General features: G+C 36.8%; 1 protein-coding gene across 4 annotated transcripts in view; it reads left to right on the top strand.

The window, feature by feature from the left end:
• The window catches only part of tacc1 (transforming, acidic coiled-coil containing protein 1), a 45,407-nt gene that overhangs the window by 4,385 nt on the left and 19,180 nt on the right, over window positions 1-21,842 (top strand). Inside the window, exons 1-2 of one of the 4 annotated variants that reach the window (XM_052115900.1) lie at window positions 4,366-4,589; window positions 20,830-20,933. In XM_052115900.1, the coding sequence (XP_051971860.1) occupies window positions 4,525-4,589; window positions 20,830-20,933 (169 nt within the window). In that variant the 5' untranslated portion in view covers window positions 4,366-4,524. Of the gene's footprint in view, window positions 1-4,365; window positions 4,590-17,640; window positions 18,299-20,829; window positions 20,934-21,842 lie in introns of those variants that run through there. The other 3 variants (XM_052115898.1, XM_052115899.1, XM_052115901.1) reach the window with 3 other exon arrangements.

Genomic DNA, 21,842 nt, shown 5'->3' with positions numbered 1-21,842 from the left:
TTTTTTTATATAAAGCTCAACCTTTGACCAGCCCCAACCAGTAGGTGGCGATATGTACAAAGGTGAATCGCCAATAACCAAAAGATGACGAATGTTGAAGTGAAAGTGGAGATTTATACATTTTTATAATCCTTTAACCCTAACCCAGTAAAATGTGTGATACTGACACCTACAGTTGAAGTCAGAAGTTTACATACACCTTTACCAAATACATTTAAACATTTCCTGTCTTAGGTCAGTTAGGATCACTACTTTATTTTAAGAATGTGAAATGTCAGAATAATAGTAGAGAGAATTATTTATTTCAGCTTTTATTCTATCACATTCCCAGTGGGTCAGAAGTTTATATACACTTTGTTAGTATTTGATAGCATTGAATTTAAATAGTTTAACTTTGGTCAAACGGTTTGAGTAGCCTTCCACAAGCTTCTCAAAATAAGTTGCTGAAATTTTGGCCCAGACAGAACTGGTGTAACTGAGTCAGGTTTGTAGGCCTCCTTGCTCGCACACGCTTTTTCAGTTCTGCCCACAAATTTTCTATTGGATTGAGGTCAGGGCTTTGTGATGGTCACTACAATATCTTGAGTTTGTTGTCCTTAAGCCATTTTGCCACAACTTTGGAGGTATGCTTGGGGTCATTGTCCATTTGCGACCAATCTTTAACTTCCTGGCTGATGTCTTGAGATGTTGCTTTAATATATCCACATAAGTTTCCTTCCTCACAATGCAATCTATTTTTTAAGGTGCACCAGTCCCTCCTGCAGCAAAGCCCCCTCCACAACATGATGCTGCCACCCCATGCTTCACGGTTGGGATGGTGCTCTTCGACTTGCAAGCCTCACCCTTTTTCCTCCTAACATAACAATGGTCATTATGGCCAACCAGTTAAACTGTAGTCTGGCCTTTTTATGGCAGTTTTGGAGCAGTGGCTTCTTCCTTGCTGAGCAGCCTTTCAGATTATGTCGATATAGGACTGGTTTTACTGTGGATATAGATACTTGTCTACCTGTTTCACACCAAACTACGTTCATCTCTAGGAGACAGAATTTCTGACTGACGCAGTTAATGCACAGGAGTATAAACACTCGGCATATAATAGTTATTATGATTAAATCTCATTTTTTTAAAGAAAAACAAGCATATCCACGTGCTCAATAAACTATTCTCATTTATACACACCAGTTTAAATGATGGAATGTCCCTTACCTCAGCTAGCATAGTCTTTCTCAGATGCCATGTTTGTTGTTTACAGAAGCGTTGTGGGGTTTACGTTGCTACGGATGCTGCTTTCTGAAGAGCTGCACATATACGAGAGTAAAGTGTACACCGTTTATCCAGTACATTTAAACAGGAACCCAGATTTCTCACAGTAAGCCATATTCTCACAATAACCCGCTTTCCTGGTGTCCATCTGAACGTACTGAGTGGCAGAACCGTTTGCTCAACAGATCAACTTGTGTCCACACTCAACAGCGCCACCCAGTGCATTCTGTTATAACTGCCAGTTTTAGTTTGTGTGTTCAGGATTTAGCATGCATCTCACTGTATCTATGGCCAGCAAAGCAAAACTTTGCAGAATTCGAATAGTATTTTTACTATTATAATAATTATTTCAGAAGGAATATTCAAATATTCGACTGCTTGTGCACATCGTTAATTAAAAGTGAAACAATCTGTCTTTAAACAACTGTTGGATAAATTACTTGTGTCATGCACTAAGCAGATGTCCTAAACAACTTGCCAAAACTATAGTTTGCTAATATGAAATCTGTGGAGTGGTTAAAAATTAGTTTTAATGACTTCAACCTAAGTGTATATAAATTCCTGACTTCAATTGTAGCTGTATAGCAGCTTGCAAAAACAGAATTCTCAGTTATTGATGTCATTGTAAAAATGTGCTATTTGCAGTCAGATATAATTTTTATTCCACAAGTGAAAGCCTCCAATTGCAGTGTATTATTGAGATACAGTGAGTAATATTCGGCTTGTCATATGATCTGGACTGGCTGCAGCTTATGAATGTGCTCCCAGCATCAATGTAGAATAAAGCAGCCTTTACTCGAAGACTGATATAAGACATCTCATATGAGGGTATATCTTTTTAAACATATATAAAAAAAAAAAAATACTATTCTACTAGTACTTTTTTCTATTTACACTACAGTATGTAGTTCATACTGTATATATATATATATATATATATATATATATATATATATATAGTACAGAGTGCACTTTTAAAGGGTTAGTTCAAAAATGAAAATTCCTTCATTATTTACTCACTCTCATGTTATCCCAGGTGTGTATGACTTTCTTTTTTCACCAGGACACACTTGAAGAAAAATATCTCTGCTCAGTGGGTCCTTAAAATGCAAGTGGATGGTGATGGCCAGAAAGAACCGATAGTCAGCATAAACATCATCCATACGACTGCAGTGTTTACATTAATGTCTTCCAAAGCAATACGATTGCTTTGGGTGCAAAAAAGATCAATATATAAGTACTTTTTAAAGTTGTAAGTTTTTGTTTCTTTACTCACAATGGTATGTTTGTGTGCTTATCCTGGATGTCTCAGCTGAGAGGAGAATGTGAGATTACATCCGTATAGTGGCAACGCGAATACATCACACGAGAGACAGCATAAACTCCACCCTCTCATGAAGCTTAACGGAAGCGATGGCTTATAGTTAAAAAGTACTTAAATATTTATCTTTTTCACACCAAAAGTGATCTTATCACTTTAGAAGACATACATGTAACTGCTGGAGTCGTATGGTTGACGTTTATGCTGACTGTCTGTTCTTTTTGGAGCTTCAAAGGAGAAATCTCTATTCACTTGCAATTTAAGGACCTACTGAGCTAAGATATTTTTCTTCAAATGTGTTCTACTGAAGAAAGAAAATCATATACACCTGAGATATCATGAGGGTGAATAAACGATGAGAGAATTTTCATTTTTGGGTGAACAAACCCTTTAATTATTCTGTGATACATACATGTCATTGCGAGGCAATTCAGAGGCGTCCTCGTTGTTAAGGAACCAATGAACGAACTGAATCTCAGAGTTGAGTTGAACTCTGAACATTTCAGTGTCAACAAATGCAGTGCAAATTCTGAAGATGTGTGTAAAAATGTGTCAGGTACATGTGAGGGGAACTTTGAAACTTCTTTAAAAACCTTTCTCATATTCTGCATTTTCCTTTTTTTTTACCCTAAATTAAAGACTGTATGAAACTTTGCATACTGTTGTAATTGTAGAGGATCCTGTAGGCATTGATATTATGTAATGTTTGTTCATCTGAATGCTCTCTAACTTTACCTGGCAAGGTGCTAACATGTTCAGACAAAGGAATTGTTCATCCAAAAATGAAAAGTCTCATTATGTACTCACTATGATGTTGTTCCCAGCCTGTCTGACTGGGCCCACTAAAAGGCTTGAGCAAACTTCCAAGTTGGCCTTGTGATGACTACAATTGTTTAAAATAAACAAAAACCAAGTAATCTGACATCATATTTCTAATTTTTATGTAACAACTCCAACAACCGTTTTTATTGAAGAACACACAGTTTGTGAAACGTCAGTCATCACAACATGAATCACAAGTGACTTAGATCCAAAAGGATTGAGAACAATTGTTTCAAAACTTAAAACTTGCTTTTAAAACTTTAAAACACACACACAAATGCTAAATGCATTTAGACATAAATGTCATAGACTTTGCATTTAGAAAGCTATCAGTCATTTTAACTATATGCTTTTGCATGCTTATCTGTCCAGGTCTCTAACAAGACTACATCACAAGCACTGCTGTCCTTACTTTAACTTCCCAGTCATTTCACATGCAAGCCATTTTTAGAAAATCAAACGTTATACATTATCTTGATATGGTATTAAAAAAGGACAGCTAATCAGATTTGACCCATTTATGTTGTGAACTTTAATTAGACTGTCTCAGGAGATCACAGCAACATTTTTATGAGATCGGTGCAAACGTTGTCTACACTAAGGAGTTGTTAACAATGTTGAACTTTTGCCAAGACAATGCATTAATGCCTGTTCTGAAAAACATGATCACTTTAGATCTTCAATGCAGATCCATTCAGAACAAGATGAGATAAACAGCTTAGATTTCTTATGATTATCTCACCCAACCAGCGTTTTGTGGAATGTCTCACATCAGAATGACAGCTTGTGTGTGTGTGTGTGTGTGTGTGCGCATGTGTGTGTGTGCATGGTTGGAGGTCATGAGTAGTAGCTGTGCATTTGCTACTGTAAGGGTGTGTTTCTGTGTATGTGTGTGAGCTTAGGTGGGAGGGGCCAGAAAGAGAGAGGCGGAGTTAGAGAAACAAGCTGTTTCTGCATTTCTGTACAGATACACTTTGCACCGTCACTGTTGGAGCTCTAAACTGTAAGACTGTAAGCCAAGATGAGCCCATCTCATTTGCTTGGACCACCACAGCCATATACTTGAGCACTTAGACCAACACACACCATCTTACACACTCTATAGGCAGACTGACATCATGGGGGGATCCCAGAGCAAGAAGGGCAATGTGACAAACTCCCTAAAGCAGAAGAGCGTTAGCACGTAAGTGTTAAAGTTTTACTTTTGATTTCTTGTATTTCGTTATTGAATTCAATAGGTTGGTTACTATTCTGATGTGTATTATTTGCATTAAGAGGATAAGACGTCTGTCATAATGCATGATCATATAAAAAGCAGTCAGTACCTTAACGTCATTATACCTGTTCGTTTCAAGAACAGATGGCATTTTGCCAGAGTTATTGAGTAATATGGTTTGTTTGCTAACACTTCCTGGTATAAGTTGTGATAGCAAAGGTGTGACCTTGATGCTTTATTCCCCTGGAGTAAAACTCTTGGAACTGACACTCGTTGTCTATGCAGGTTTTGCATTTTAAATCCTGTGGTTATAGTAACTGTCCGTCACTTAGACTGGGATAGTTTCAAGAAATGTATTTTATTGTGTATTATCATACTTTGTCTGTGAAAAGAAAAATGTGGTTCATGTGCAAATAATTTCCCTCCTATAAAGTACATTGCAATGTCACAGGAATGTATTTTCAATGACAGAAGTCTAGCCTATTTGAAACCCTTTATTTACTGGTGGAGATACTGTATGTCATATACAGTAATATTGCTGTTTCTGACAAAAAGTATTGTAGTGTCTTGTAGTGCTGCCTTAAAGGAATAGTTTAAAAATAAAATAAAACAATTCTTAAATAATTTACTCCCTCATGCCATCCCAGGTGTGTATGACTTTCTATCTTCTGTAAACCACAAATGAAGAATTGTATGAGAAAATCACATACTCTCTGTCCATACAATGCAAATTAATGGTCGCCAGAATTTTCAAGCTCCAAAGAGCACATAAACACATCATGAAAGTAATCCAGTGGTTTAATCGGTATCTTCAGAAGCTATATGATAGGTGTGGGTGAGAAGAAATATTTAAGTCCTTTTTTACTATAAATGATATTCCCTGCCAAGTAGGTGGCTATATGCATGAAGAATGCAAATAGCCAAAAAACAAAAAAAGGGGTGAACAAAAAAAATTATAGTAAAAAGGGACTTATATATTGATCTGTCTCTCATCCACACCTATCATATCGCTTCTGAAGACATGGATTTAACCACTGGAGTCATATGGATTAATTGTATACTGCCTTTATATGTTTTGGGAGCTTCAAAGTTCTAGTCACCATTCACTTGCATTTTATGGACCTACAGAGCTGACATATTCTTCTAAAAGTCTTTGTTTTTGTTCTGCAGAGAAAGTGATAAACATCTGGGATGGCATGAGGGTGAGTAAATGATTTGGGGGGAACGATTCCTTAAAGTCTTGTCTCATTTGTTCACAGCAGTTCACCCAAAATTGAAAATTCTGTCATAATTTACTCACCCTCTGGTTCCAAAGTTGTATGCCTTTCTTCCTTCTGTAGAACTCAAGAAAGAGATGTTAGGCAAAATGTTAGTCTCAGTGACAATTCACTTTCATTGTGTAATTTGTTATTTATTTATTTATGTACAATGGAAGTGAATGGTGACTGAGATTGACATCCTGCCTAACATCTGGTTACACCACCATCTGCTGGATCTTAAATGTGCACAAATGAAACATCAGCTAGTCATTAGTTAGGCTTGATGATCAGATTACATTTACAGTCCTGAAATCATACTGAATGCCAATATCCTCCCTTTGGTAAGCTCAGTTTGGCATGTGGCACAATTTGTGTAGCTTATTTGCATATGCAAATTAATGGATGATTCATAATCTCTTCATGTGCGAGTCGTTATGGTGCTTTTGATTAACCATGTGAACCATGTTTAGTGTTTGTGGGAAATTTTCCTTATGAGACCCAATAGTTAATTAAATTTGCTCTTAATAAATTGAAACATCATGAGACACATGATGCATCTGATTTATCATAGGTTCAATTTACACTGCTTTTATGACTTAGATCCTTTCAGGATTTGGCTAAGTTGTACATAAAAGTTAAACAGCTCCAACTTTGCAGGTCCTATACTGTGAAGTGCTTGTTGTACAAACAAAGAAACAATCCTCCATACTGGTAGTGATTCTCAGAAGGACGCTGAGAATGTTATCATTTTCCCAGAGTGCAGGTCAGAGATGTCAAACATAGTCATTGTTTATAACTGGGTCATTTCTGTCTGGTTTAAAGTTAGCAATAGGCCTGTTTGTGCTCTTTGTCAGATAAAGAATTTCCATTCATATAACCCCCCCACCCCCCTCTCTCTCTCTCTCACTTTTAAAGAAATGCTAATAAGGGCATTCTTTCTGATTCACATTTATTTCAGTTTTTTTTTTTGGTGGGGTTGAGGGAGGAGAGGTGTTGCTTTGGGTTGTGGGTTAGAGGGTCACAGCTGAAATGATATTCTGTATTTTTTGCATGTGATTTATGATGTACATCTATGGACAATGGCATGCTTGTGTTAAAGGGATAGTTGACCCTAAAATGTTTAATTCTGACATCATTCACTCAACCTTATGTTGTTCCAAGCACATTTGACTTTCTTTCTTGCATGTAACACAGACGATGTAAGGCATAATATTAAGCCGGGCGTACACGGTGCAAGTTCTGACACTCTAGAGGTCGTGAGCCCCTCAACACATTACGAGTCAGTTCATCTGATAATCGTACAGCTGCAATCATACACGACACGACTTTACGACCTGGCGAATTCCGGAGCAATTGCATTAATCGCGCTAGCCAGAGGAGAACATTGCTTTAATTCCTAAATAAAAAAGAAGACTGGCAAGGCCTAGGGCTGCATTAGCTGAAAACTCATCTGCAGAATAATAATTAAAATAAATAAATAAATAAAAATGGATAATTATTACAAATGCTGTCCAACATTTGACAGATTCAGATTTCATGACTACATGCATCAATCATAGGGTCAGTGTGTTGTTGCAAGTTACTGCATGATGATAGTGCACAAAATGTACAAGATTAAAAAGAAAGTGTGGAAAATTCACGAACCATTTCTGTTGGTTATACTTGGATTTAATTTAAGTGCATACATGACATTTAGTGCAGAATTCGAGTTATTTTAGTGGAGTATATCTGTTTTAGGCTACGTCCTTCTGATATGTGTCTCTGCTTGCATGTTGATAGCTGTCATTCTAAAGATGATCCTTGAGGTCTTGTCAATGTAAATATGCTTAAAGTCTGCACACAGCAAAGATAAAATAGATATTTTTTAGTGCTGCGGTTGATTGACAGAACTTTCATGAAGTCTATTGTTGAATCACATATCAATATAATATGCATATACAATTATACCAGATGCTATATCCCCCAAAATGAAGCCCTAGAACTGAAGCAAAAGCAAGGATGATGAATAAAAACAGACCATGATGGAAATTTTAAAACTCTGTACGTCAGAGTGATAAAGATGGTTTTCTAGCACAACCCACATGGCAAATGATTTGTTTGAAGAGCAGAGAACAGCATGGCATTTCTGTAGAATCATTCCCAGTGATGTAGTCTTGAATAATATGGGGAAAACAGTTTTAACATGACCATTTTCTCCAAATGTATAAAAGCTTCATGAACACTCAGTTTTCATTGATCGTGTGAGTTGTAGCATCTTCTACTGATTGGCCAACTTCAGGTAGATCGCCAAATCGGCTTGTTCAACCGCACACACCTCACAAATTCAAGTCGACAGCACCAGAATTTTTTACAGTTTTAAAAATGATCCGGAGGTCATGAGCTGCTCGTAACACGCTCGGCTCCTCTTGTAATTTTTCTCACACAATGCAAGCCGTGACCACACGAGCACCAACGATTTCCACGCGATCTCTCCCGAATGGAAAAAATCGATTGGGAGATCGCACGACAAAATTCCACCATGTACGCCCGCCTTTAGGGACTGACAGCCTCAGTCACCATTCACTTTCATTGTCTGGAAAAATATGCAATGGAAGTAAATGGTGACTGAGGCTAACATAGTATAATTTTTATGGGATTGGAACAACATCAGGGTGAGTAAAGGATGACAGAATTTTATTTTTGGGTCAACTATCCCTTTGATAGATTAGTGGGGAAATGCCTCAAGACGGCTTTTATTGAATTAAAGAACAATATATGTTGAATATAAATAGTGTAAGATATTAAATTTAGCCTTTTAGTTATTATAACTTTGAGAGTTAGAATAACTGCCGTGGATTGATCTTGTTGAGATAACTCAGCTGTTAAATTTTTTTGAAGGATAAACTTATAATTTGTTGAACTTAAAAAAAAAACTATTCAGCTGTAATAAAAAATATAAGTCAAAAGAACAACTCATTGCAGTGGTATGGGATGGTCACAATACACTTTGCGCTCCATTCACTCCCATTTAAACGCATCCGAACGCAGGAGGCTGGAAACACAAGCTCATGCAAAGAAATTTGTTCGATGCTGCATACCAAAGTTCAAGCTTGGTAAACTCTGAACCGTACATTTGTCTGATGAGAGGACGCTTGACCAATAGAAGATCAAAATGTCACACCCTGACCTCTTGGCTCAATACAAAGAATACATATTTTAAAGCTGCGTGTTTTATTGTTGCAAAAAAGTGAATAGACAATATATATTATCATTTTTAATAATTAATAATGAAATGAATAATAACATTATATGTTATTTGTTATGTATTATTTAACAGGATCCCTCCCCAGTGACATCATATCCTGGTTTGTTGCGTTGTCTGAAAAAAAAAGAAATGCGTGCTCAAAGCCTAGTGTGACCGCCCCTTTACTGTCTTACTTTTCTTTGTCTTTTCTTTTTTGTATTTTTACTGTTTGCTGCTTTTATTTATGCTGTTGGTTGTTGTGTTTGATCACTTTCAGTAGTTTGTCATGTAGCAATAATAATAATTAAAAAAAGCTCATCTTTTTACTCGCTGTGTTTGATTATTGTCTCCTTGACAAACTTTTGAATATGATAAAGGGCTCAGACATTTGTCTCTGAAGGCAGTTTTGTTTTTTTACCTCCATTTATGGAATGGCCCGACCCACTTCTATGGTTATCAGTAATATTAAATAATCATTTTTGTAATTTAATTTCTATATTCAATTTAAATAGTCGATTGAACTAAGACAGTCAAGTTTACTTAAAAATTAGCTCATTTAACTTTTCCTCTTAAGTTGACACAATTGAAAACTTTAAGGCAACAGGAACTTATTTTTTAAGTTGACCAGCAGATGTCCCAGCACACTGTTTCTGGCAGTTTAAAACAACATGTTTGGAAGGGATTTAATCAAATCTTCATATGATTTCAAAGTGAGTTGCATTTTACATGTTTAAAGAAAGTATCAGGAAAAACTGCTCTCTGATCTTCTTCATGTGCACTAAGTGTACTGTACATTTTTTTACCTCCAGTATTACACAGTGAATAAAAGCTATTTGACTCCAAAATAACATAGTTCTTGTTTTTCACTTAGCTTCCTTTATTAAACCACTCATTAGTTTAATTGTAAATTTGAAGCAACCTTTATTATAAATAATTCTGTTTTACACCACGAGGTGGCATTGTGGCATTCAGCAACTTGCTCTTGACTGCTTTGAAGTGCACATGATTTTATTTTATTTTTACATCTGGGATAGAGTAAAAACGTGTGGAGGCAATACGATGCCTTATATATTTGCAGTAAAGTCAAAAGTCAAGTCAAAAGACCAAGCTGTGTTTAATTGCAAAAAATAACATATGTTGTAAATGAAACCCAAGAATTGAGATCCTTTTTTAATCTTCAACAGACTTTTGCCATACATTTTGCAACACTTCTTTTTCTTTGCGATGCTCCTTTTAATATTCGCGGCACCTCTTTCCATTTTGCGCTTCAATATGTGGCACTGTTTTGACATTTCGAGTCTGACGACATCACTTGGGGTGTGGCTTATTCACGAGGTCAAGGACCATGCGCAGTTTACATACGCCATGATATGAGAAATATGTTACTGTGATTTAAAGTTTGTCTCATTTCCTCTCATTTCTCTCCAAGAATAATATCACTTAAAGCTCATTTTTAGGGTGAAAGTCCTGGTTACAGTGCGTTTGTGCTTTATGTAGCTTTTTAGCTAATATCACTAGCCTGTGTCCTTTGATGATACAGTCCACTATTTTCACCTTAACTAGGTTTAAAAAAAAAAAATCATATTTACATAATGACAAGTATGTGTTTGTGTCTTGTTTTTAAATGTTATTAATAATAATAATAAGGCATTGATAGTGAAGAACAGTGGTATAGCAATGTAAGTGCCTTTATGTAATATGAATCACAATTCCTGAAGAACATATACCATATATTAATGCTCTAATAATTTGTTGGTGCGGGAATTGGGTTTCACATTTTTTTATGTATTTGATAAAACACATTATATTTAGTATTCTTTTGTTTGTTATGTCAGGCCAGTTTTTTATTACTCTCATATAATACAATTTAATGTTCAGTGATGATTGACATATTGGTTCTTGCTATCGTTTTCAGATGTTTCCCCTGTTAACTGTCCATCAACTTTGAGCACTTGACTCACCTCCTCTCAAAATCTGTGGTCCCAGTTCCAATATAGGATACATTTTAAATGTGTAACATAAGATCAGTAATTCTTCTCTGTGGTGGTTGTCAGACATTTTAGGAATATTTCCGTGTCTTCAAATGAAAATGCAATAAAACTTGACAACATTAGCAACTCTGTCTTCTTTTGTCTAAATTAAAGCATCAGTGCACTCAAAAATTACAATTCTGTCATTGTTTACTCACCCTCATTTCCAACATGAGAAATTGTGAATATTGCTGTCACTGTTTTTCCCATACAATAAAAGTAAATGGTGACTGAGGCTGCCAGTCCCTAACATTCAGCCTAATGTCTTTTGGGTTCCACGGATGAGTGTCATATGGCTTTGAAACTACATAAGGGTGAGTAAATGACAGATTTTGTTTTTTTAACTAATCTCTTTGAAATTAAAAATCTCTTATTCTGTGTTTTACCAAGGCATTTGATGTTAGTTAAGTTTTAGTTCTGTGTTAAACAACACAAAAATGACTGTCTGTTTGCTACAGTATTATTTATAAATTAAAAAAAAACATCCAGTATCTTATTTAAAATAAAATATTATAAATTGTTGTGCATGTTACGACAAAAGACAACTAATTTGGTACACTTTACACACAATGGTATACTTGTTAGCTGGAGCTCTGGCATTTTGTGTGCGGTTATGTCAGTTGTCTGGGACTGATGCCTCTAGTCATCACAAGAGCATTCCTGTTAAATTAATATTATACGTAAAGTCCACTCCTTTATTGAAAGAAAACTATCTCACAAAGAAACAAGATTGTGGTCATGAAGCATTGTAGTGCCTCACCAGTAGCACAAAAGCCCCTCAACCCTTTTCATCATCTTGTGATAATGAGCAGGAATCACAATTTCTCCAGTATACTCTAAATTCTTTAGTCTTCTTAGACCTCAGCCATAGGCTTCCTCAGTAAATAACTGGAATACACATTGTTTACAGGGTTAATATAACATAAATATCCCTTATGAGTAACATTGGATTGGTCTGCCACAAAGAATACAAGAGTGCTAAAGAAAACATATGAATTATACTGCTGTTCTTCTACATTAATGCCTTGTTTTTTTTATTAATAACATTTAAAAATAAGACATACATATTATGTTATGTTGTGTTATGTTGCACTTAAAGTAACAGCTTCTTACACTGAATCAAATGACAGACACCACGAAAAAGGTTTAGGTGTTTTGATCAGACATCAACATGGCACAAACACATACTTCCCATTATGTAACTATAAGTTTTTAAAAACCTAGTTAAGGTGAAAATAGTGGACTGTAACATCAAAGGACACGGGCTAGTGATATTGCACTGTAACCAGGACTTTCACCCTAAAAATGAGCTTTAAGTGATATTATTCTGGAGAGAAAATGAGACAAACATTAAATCACAGTGACATATTTCTGCTGATCATTTCCGCTTGTTTTGAAGTTAGCGGGCATCATAGTGCATGCAAACTGCGCATGGTCCTTGACTTCGTGAATAAGCCACACCTCACGTGATGATGTCAGACTTGAAACTCCGCCCCATGTCAAAACAGTGCCACATAGTGAAGCGCAGAGAGAAACGAAGCACATAGCGAAAGAGGTACCATGAGCACTATAAGAAGCATCGCAAAGAAAAAATACTTTCAGAAAAGTGAAATTCATGCTTTGTTTTGCAAAAATATTGATGCCATAAGTCTGTTTCAGATTAAAAAAAGGATCAAAGTTCTTGGGTTTTGTTTACGACATACTTGTTTTTTTGTCTTTTGCAATACTTTATTTTCATTTGTATTTTTTGCAAATATACAGTATAAGGCATCATATTGACTCCATAAAACGACTCTTGATAAAGAACAAACTACGGTTCCATCTTGCAGTTTTAGTGGTTCAATGTCTCAAATACAAAGTCTAGATACATTTTGGAACTTTTAAATGTTTGAGGATATCATTGACATTGAACTTTGCATCGTTCAGCTAAATCTTTAGGGTTAGATAATTCAATGAATATATACATTAGCTCATGCTTGTTTTCCTCTTGGTGCGCCAAAATGTCTCAAACACAGCTGAAACTTGAGTTCTATTGTCATACTCATTATTCGGCCCTTTTTCTTCACTGTTAAAAATACTTTTTAACACCAAAATTGGAGTTATTACACTGTGCTGACCGACTAATATCCATATTGTAATCAAAGACTATCGGCACAAAATCGTAATTTCCGATATTAATGTTATTTTACTGCTGTTGAGATACACCCTTACTTTGAAGGGAGTAGTTTTTCTCATGTGAGTTGTTTTTGGACAGCTGTTCTCTCTGCCTTGTGACTGGAGTAAAAATAACAATGATTATTCCTGAGCTGAAAATAGACTGGAACTCTATAAGGCTTTATATAGATTAGAAAAGTCACACACAAAACATCAGTTATCAGTAGTAGGTGATCAGTTACAGTATTTTGCAACATTTTTACAGACATTTTCTGTTTGAATATATGTTGATTCAGCCGCATGTAAGCTCAGCTCTGACACAAATGTCTGTACTATTGCTATTTCTGCCATCACGGTTATGTAAGATGCCTCTGCTCTCTAATTTGTGTCTTTTTGCCTCAGTACAGTTCTTCTGTTTAGCCATAATCACCTCTTATATTCTTGGACAGATAAATCTATAATTTTATTTCATGCTGAGTAACCAAACAAGCATTGTTTTTTTTAATACCTTTATTTTTGAAAACCTATACTAACCATACAAAACCACAATGCAGTAAATATGCCAACATTGAAACTAAGAAAAAGACTTCAGAGTTTTTGGATTGTCTTTGTTTTCTCTGTATTAGTTGAGCCAAATCCATCTGTCATAACACAATTCTGACAATATGTGAATTGCTGCATTATTGCAAAGTAGCATATTTTATGGCTGTTTCAAATGTGGAAAAGGTTTGGTTTCAAATCCTGCATGTGAATATATTGGGAGTTAAAGCATGTTGTTGCTTTGGCTCAAGTAATATTGTAATATCTAAAATGAAAACAGATGAAAGAGTTGTCACCCCTAGTTTAATTATTTCCTCTTGGTTTTGAAAAAGTATAGTTCGAGTATCCAGTCTTTGCTACTGCACTAAAATCTCCCTAGTAGCAGATGTCATCATTCACACTCAACCAAGATTGGATGCTAGGAGCTTAGGAGATCTCGTGCTGAGCCTAGTGCTTAAGATGGGAATATGATGCTGTCAAGGTTTCCTGAGAGTGTCATTGTTATGATGTGTAAAGCTGGCCTGACATCACAAGTTCATAGCCCCTGGCAGCTGTGCCCATCAAACAAAACTGAACAAAAAATAGCTCTTTTTCCCAGTCAAATTTCCCTGAATATTTTTGATTGTTTTGGTACTCAAAGCAAATGATCCCTGCTGAAAAGCCATGATGGTCCATTATGGAAAGCAGGTGTGCTGGTTTTCTCAACAGGTTTTTGAAACTAGCTCAACCAGCAAGACTTCCTAGGTCAACCAACTTCATAGAGATGATGTTGGTTGACCAGCTTCACCAGCTAAATTTTGCTGGAGAATAACAAAGCTATGCTGATCCACCAGCTAGACCAGTAACACACCAGAATAAATAAGCATGGAAATTTATGCTTGTCTTTTTCTTATGGTATATACATTTTAATGTACAGTACATATAAATGTAAATATAACTGAGCTGTTTTAAATGTAAATATAACTGAGCTGATTAATTTAAGTAACAAAGGTATTTCAGGAAAGTAGCAACAATTTACAAGATCATGAAAATACCAAAAACCTTGATTTAAAACCTTGGCTCTATTCCTTTCAAGCATGTCATCAGGATTTCATAACGGCCCTTTTGGGAATGGAGGAAGTGGTTTGTAAAAAGTAGTGTATCATTAGACAAGAATGAATGAAGCCAGTATTCCACCATCCTGTAAATCAGTACTGAGTGCTGCCCAAGGCACACCCAAAACACAACTGAAATTCTTCAAATTTTTCTGTCTTCTCATATTTTAGTGTCTTTTTCTGGGTTACTAACAAGGGAATTTACCCTTCGCCAAGCTCCAGCCCCCTTGGTTACCATTGCTCGCTCTGAACAGCCTTGCAGAACTCCTCATAGGAATTAATGGGAGACTTCCGTGAAAGACATGGTTTGACAAAATATTCTCATAAATGGAATTGACAGTATTCTTACATGGGCTGGAATGAAGAGTGACATTGTAATGCATGTTTATCTGAAGTTTTTTGTATGCAAAATTGTTAAATTACATAGTAGATTCAATAAAGACTTTGAAGACTATGAATCAGAATCAAGGCAAACTTTTATAACAATCACATCAGAAAAGCATCATTTGATGCTGATTATACACCATATAACATTAGTTTAAGTGAACAGAACTGCACATAACATCTTATATCACATTCAATATGATGCTGTGAACACTTTATTTACTGTCACCTGTACTAAGACTTGAATCAGTATAAATTAATTAATGGTAAGTTTTTAGCTTTAATTTATCTTGGAGCAAATGTTGGTGTCCTTGCTGATGTTATACATGTTAATTTGGGAATGAGGGCAGACACAGTTTAATCCTTTGTATGCTCTCTTCAATATTTATTATTTATTTTTTAAAGTAAGAAAAACACTGTATGAATCCTTTCTGGGTACCTCGTGTCACTATTACAAGTAACCCATTAACAATGTTTTTTCTTTTTTAAATTTTGTGGATAATTTGTGTAAAATTCCACTTAAAACTACTCAACCACACATTACTCCTGTAGACTCATGGGCAAATGTTTTCAGATAAATGGTGACACGTAAATGTGAACTGTAATTAGAAGCACAGATGCACACTCTCTCAGGACTTTTACCTGGGACACAAAATGTCTGAAAAACTGCAGAATTTAGGTCTGCTTGGCTTTCTTGATGTCTAATAGGAGAACATTTATGTCTTGTGAACAGGAAATGTTCTTTGTTCAACTGACTTGTGCCCAGTCATTGTTTTGGGGAAAGGGGCAACATTTCTCAGACTTTTAAGTTATTCTTAGCCATGCTTGGCCTGTTTTCTTTTGTTTTGTGTTTTTTCTTTGATTCTGGCTACTGTGGTGTCTCCTGCCAAGTTTCCCTCGTGTGTTTGAAATGTGAGACCTTCTTGCGCAGTCTTTCTCAGCATGGTTAATGGAATCATAGCCTCATATCCTGAGCATGTGGTATTAAAAACCTCCAAAATGCTCCACAACGTATATGGGTGGTCCATCTTTAGAAAGATCTACACCAACCAAAACCCACCCTTCCTTTTCTTTCATATTCCATCTCTTTGCCAAGACAACAAACTCATACTCTCATTTAGATGGGCGATTAAATAACATGCCTGTCACATTATGTTAAAACATTCTCCCCAGATTTGAAAAACACATCAAAGCTTCATACCAAAGATGGTCACATTTCAAGCAGTCCTGTTAATGCCATACAGGCTTCCAAGGCTATTTTGTTTCTGTTTTCTCATTCAACTGTCTCAAAGAATGAGTTCTGCATATTGTGGTCTGTTTGCATACAGCACTCTAATGTGGAATGACCCATCTTCTCAAAAGAGATCAGTTATGTAAGTTCAGTAACATCTGTTTTCATGGTCCAGTAGAGGTTTTGTAAAGATTTGATCTCTGAGTACACAATATTTTTGCACTCACACTGTCGATGCATTTAGCTAAAGCTCAATTTTGGGAGTTAAAGCCTCCAGAACTATGCTCTGGTGTGGCTCGGCTTTGTGATGGCAACGACCAGCAACACAGTCTCAGTGGGTCTTTATTTTTAGACTGCTAACAGTGATCAAAGGACATTGTGGCAAGATCTTGGTGTGTTATCCATGAACTGAATGTTTGAGCATGGTTTATTTAATGAAGAATAATTATGTAATCTGAATGCCAAGTGTACTTTGGAATCTGAAGGCATTAGTTGTGCCTTTAGGTGTAAATGGCTTGTTTTCTCAATTTGTATAGGTAAAATTAGTAACATATTGGCCAGACTGTTTTTTGTCCAACACTTGGCTATTCTGAGGTTACCAGCACCTGAAAACCTCCATTGGTCCACCACTAGGTAGAATGTCAAGGATGAGCATTGTTGTTTTCTAAAATCGTACCCTGAAGGTTTGCCTGTTTATTTAAATTCTGATATCCATTTGTCAAAATGGTTTGGCATCCAAAGGTTCTTTCTTTTCTTTTCCACTTTTTATTTGATCAATCTTCTCTTTGAAAGAGATGTTGGTTTGAGTACAAATTAGTCATGGGAACACTGAGTGTCCGAGGCATTCCACTAAGGGCATTCCAAACAGGTAGCAAAGTGTGTGTGCACATGCGTGTCTGTGTATAAGCAAGAGTGAGAAAACAGGTTTTACTGGTTGTGAGCCAGAGCTCAAGGCTAGAGATGGTTAATGGAAAAAAGACTGAGGAGGAGCTCAGCCCTGCATTCCAGAGTCTCCCTACTGAAACCATGGAGCCCCCATCTCCCTCCCCTTCAGCTTTAGTTTGTGTTCCCTTATTCTGATTTTCATATGAGAGAGGCAGTTCTGCTTTGGAAGGAAGCTACCATTCCTACATGCAGGGGCTGCCGGGTCAGCCACATCAGAGAAGCAAGCAGTCTGAACTCTTCTCCCCCTGTTTGCATCTACTCAATAGTCTAATCCTGAAGGGGAGGGGGACGGGAGAGTTATCTGGCAGCCAGCTGATCTTTGCTGTGGTATTCTGTGCTCTGAGAGCCAAGAGAGAAAGGAGGCAGAGTCAACTTGTCTGCACTCAGATAGAGGAAGCCGAAAGAAAAACTGAACATCAACAGTCGCGTGAGAGGTTCCGCACACAGCAGGAAGCACAGAGGCTTTGCGACGAAAATATGAAGCTCAGCTTTATGACCACGTTAAGTTCAGCCCACCACTGAGAAAAACATCTGCAAGAGAGGAGGAGAGTTAAAGAGGGAAGGAGAGAGTGACTCACTTGTTTGGATTCGTCCAGAGGGTGTTTCTGTAGACATTTGGCGGATCACAAGCAAGAGTTCAGAGATGTCTTGGCTGTCACCCGTACAGTGGGCCAAATGGACCTGGTCGGCAGTTAGGGGAGGAGGAGAGGAAGATGCAGAGACGGATTTGTGGATGGATGGCGAGCCCCTCACAGAAGAAGCGCGAAGGGCTCTGACAGGAGATCAAGAGGAGGACGAAAGGTCACATGGCTGCAGGCAAGTCTAGAACCTTGTGTCTGGTGAACTCCCCACAATGACCAAGGAAATAAGATATACTCTTGCGGAGGGGTACAAAGTTGGGGGTTTGGGGTGCTTTTGAGAGAGGCAGTGGAAGAGAATATCTGTTCTTTATGATGTCCTTTCCTAAATCAAATCCTTACCTACAGTTTAGAGAACCAAGAAATGGATCCAAGATCAGTCCAACCTTTGAAAAGCTGCCTCCACTGCCACCTGTTTGAGTCAGATGGAGGTGTTAACTGTACTGAATGCTCTGCATCCAGCAAAGGCTTAACAGGCAGCCAAAGATCAGAGGCTCTGTATGCTGATGACTGTTGGTAATCTAGTAATGGTTGGTGAATGTAATGTGTACACATGTATGTTCATCAGCATTCATTTGTTTCTGGGGGGATTTCCTTAGGAAGTGTGCATGGGTCAGAATTTAGCTGTTAGACTAATGTGTCCCTGTGCTCAGATAAAGATCAGAATCTAACCGTTCTCCTCTCCCTGCCCCCTAACAGAGACACGGCTCACTTCCATGCCTACTGATAACACTGTCTTTGCCTGCACTGCTTTCTTTTGTTAATAGTTAGGAAACGTTTTTGTCTATACACAGTTTTACCTTTGTATATATTTAGGTTTTTCAAATGTTTAATTAATGGTGATTTTTTAGGCATTACTATTGTTCATATCTAGGTTAAGGGGGTTGAACAAATCCATAACTCTAATAGCTAGGGTATACTTAATTTTTCATGTGCAGTTACATCTCACACACATTCAAATGCTCAGCCTTTCAAAGAATTCTGTTTTGACAGCGAGCCAGAATGGATCCATGCCAAGCAAAAATCTCACTAAATCTCAAAAACGGTTGGTCAAGATTACGATCAAAGAAAATTTTTCAAGTCAGCAGTAAAATTTGACAATACTATAATCATAAATTGTGCGATTTTACCTCATATTATGCAAAAAAATAAAATAATTCCCAGCATGTATAGTAAATGCACATGCTCATTCTTGAGTTGATCAACAAGCGATGTCTGTATCTAAAAGGTGATTGGCTTTTTTACATTTAAGGCGGGACTTCCTTTCTACATCCATTGACTGTTGGGCTCTTAGAGCATTTTGGTTCCAGTTTCTCCCATTCATTTTAATAGAAGTGGCTAGTCTTTGCTAAATAGTCTCTGGCTGTATGTGGACAGTGTGCGTGTACTGGGCTTATGATAAAATATGTGTGATGTGCATTATGTATGATACATACTGGTATGCGAAACAATTGAAGTATACTTTGGCTTTAAGTATTAAACTTTGGTGTGTAAATTGTTCTGCATGGTTTGTGCTACATGTTACCTTGAATGTGATTTGTTAAGGAAATGTGTGCTATTTAATTTGATGTACGATTTTTACCTTGCAGACCACAAAGAATACCACAAGCACAACTCACATTTCCTTCAGATAATTTACAAATCTAACTTATAGATTTTTTAGTTTCTAAAGTGTTTTACTTTTATCTTCTGGGTGAGAATTGCATTTTGTTTTGGTTCCCCTAAGCTGTGTTGTTGACATCCTGTATATGTGCTGTTGTCTGCTGACATTCCTTTTGCTAAAGGATTCCTTTCCTCACGCCTTACAGCCTAAGACACTAATGCCAATTAATCACTATACAATTCTGAACAATGGCCCAAAAGACTTGCAAATACACTTGTAAAAGCACTCAGGCACCCACCCACATATTCTTTAGAGAGGGCTAGCTGAGTTAAGACCATAGATATGAGTTGAGCAGGCAGGGATAAAAAAACAACAACAAAAAAAAATGTAATTTAGTGTTTTTAGTGAGTGGTTTATGTAGGTCTTGGTTATGCTAATTTCAGAATGTGTGGTGGTTGGTTTGGAGTAACAATACTTTTGTTCTACACCTTTTCATGTAGCTACCATTAAGAGGTTCGTCTATGGTCTGTTGTTTTTGTTTCTCTAAACCAAACTAATAATGGTAACGGTATTGTGGGACAGCAGGTGGCCAAGTACGACAGGACTGGGCAGTTCTCCCAGACTTGGGGACATATTACACACACAGTGAGCGCACACACACACATAAACATACCAGATTCACAATTCTTCCCTTTCAGCTCAGGCTCATGGCCATTACGCTGTCCTGCGAGTATGGCTCTTCTGTGTGACCTCACAAAAACACATATGAGCATAAGTGTAGAGCAAACCATCAGGATAGACTCATATCTATTGTACCATGATATACCGAATGTATTGGAATAGCAGCTAGGGAAACATTGTTATTATTTAATGAGGACATCATGTGCTTAGACCAGTTTTGTTTCTCCCAAGGCTAAAGCTTTGAGCAATATGTGTGAATTGTTTTGTTGAATACTGATGTCATTTACAAAATGCTCAAACTGATCCGAGAACAGCACTGTCCATCGGATTCAAATCAAGCAGTGCCAAATAACCAGTGTAATGTCAACTAAGTACAGATCTGAGAACTGGTCTGTGATTAACCACACTGTTTCTCTTCCCTTCAGTTCAGATTCAGAGGGCCAATTTGAGACACCTGAAAGTGAGACACCTGTTCATCAGCCACTGAAAGAGCTGACAGACCTTGGTCGACCAGTTACAGAGAGCACAGGTAACAGGAAACCTCCTATATCTTATAATGAGTGTGAGACATTCATTAAAAAATGGTAGACTCAGAAATGGCACAGAGCAGCTGTCGTTGCACGTGCCTTTTCCTCTCATACCATACAATGTTGCCATGGCAACAGGAGGAGAGTATGTTTCTCAGTTGTTTTGTTTGTTTGATTTGAGCTGATCTTTTAGAATCCTCTTTTTATGAAATGAATTGTTCATAATGGCAGTTCTTGGCATTTAAAAGTAGTATAGGGAAGTCTGGTTAATTTTAGTGGTTTGTTTGAAAGAATCAGTTCAAAAAATTTATTCACCATAGCTTAGATTCGTTCCCCGAATTCACACACAGCATTCCAATATTTTCTTCCAAACAAATCTGTCCCTGACAGTCTAGTGATTTACAAACACTAATATATCTTTTGAATTAAATCATTCAAAATAAACATTTTATTTGCATGTTTAAACATCAATATTGAACGGTATTGTCAAATAAAAACTAGATCTTAGTTCGAAAAAAAAAATATTATAAACCTATAGACGGGCCTAATTATATTTACCATGTGACTGCTGCGCCAGTCATCTTTGATCAATATTCTTAACCTTTTTCTTATGTAGAACAGTTACTATATACTTAAAAGACACTGCAGCCTAGCTTTCTTTAGATTTTCCTCTATGCCATCGGACATGTGTGCAGTTGCAGGGAAGTGTACCTTATCACTGTAACTAAAACCAGCTGAACTTCCCTTGCCTCTTTTTAAGGAATTTATCTGCCCATAAAAACCTCATAAACGCTCTACAATTTGACTCGTCACTACCGTTAAGCGCATACATGAAAACACATGTCTTTTCCTATTGTTTCTTATGATTTTAGTCTCTAGGTGACGTTTTAATGAAGTTTTCCAATTATTTC

This window comes from Xyrauchen texanus, chromosome 43 (genome assembly GCF_025860055.1).
Source record: "Xyrauchen texanus isolate HMW12.3.18 chromosome 43, RBS_HiC_50CHRs, whole genome shotgun sequence".
Taxonomy (NCBI): domain Eukaryota; kingdom Metazoa; phylum Chordata; class Actinopteri; order Cypriniformes; family Catostomidae; genus Xyrauchen; species Xyrauchen texanus.
Note: the sequence above shows the minus strand (reverse complement) of the source record. Positions and strands in the feature narration are given on the sequence as shown.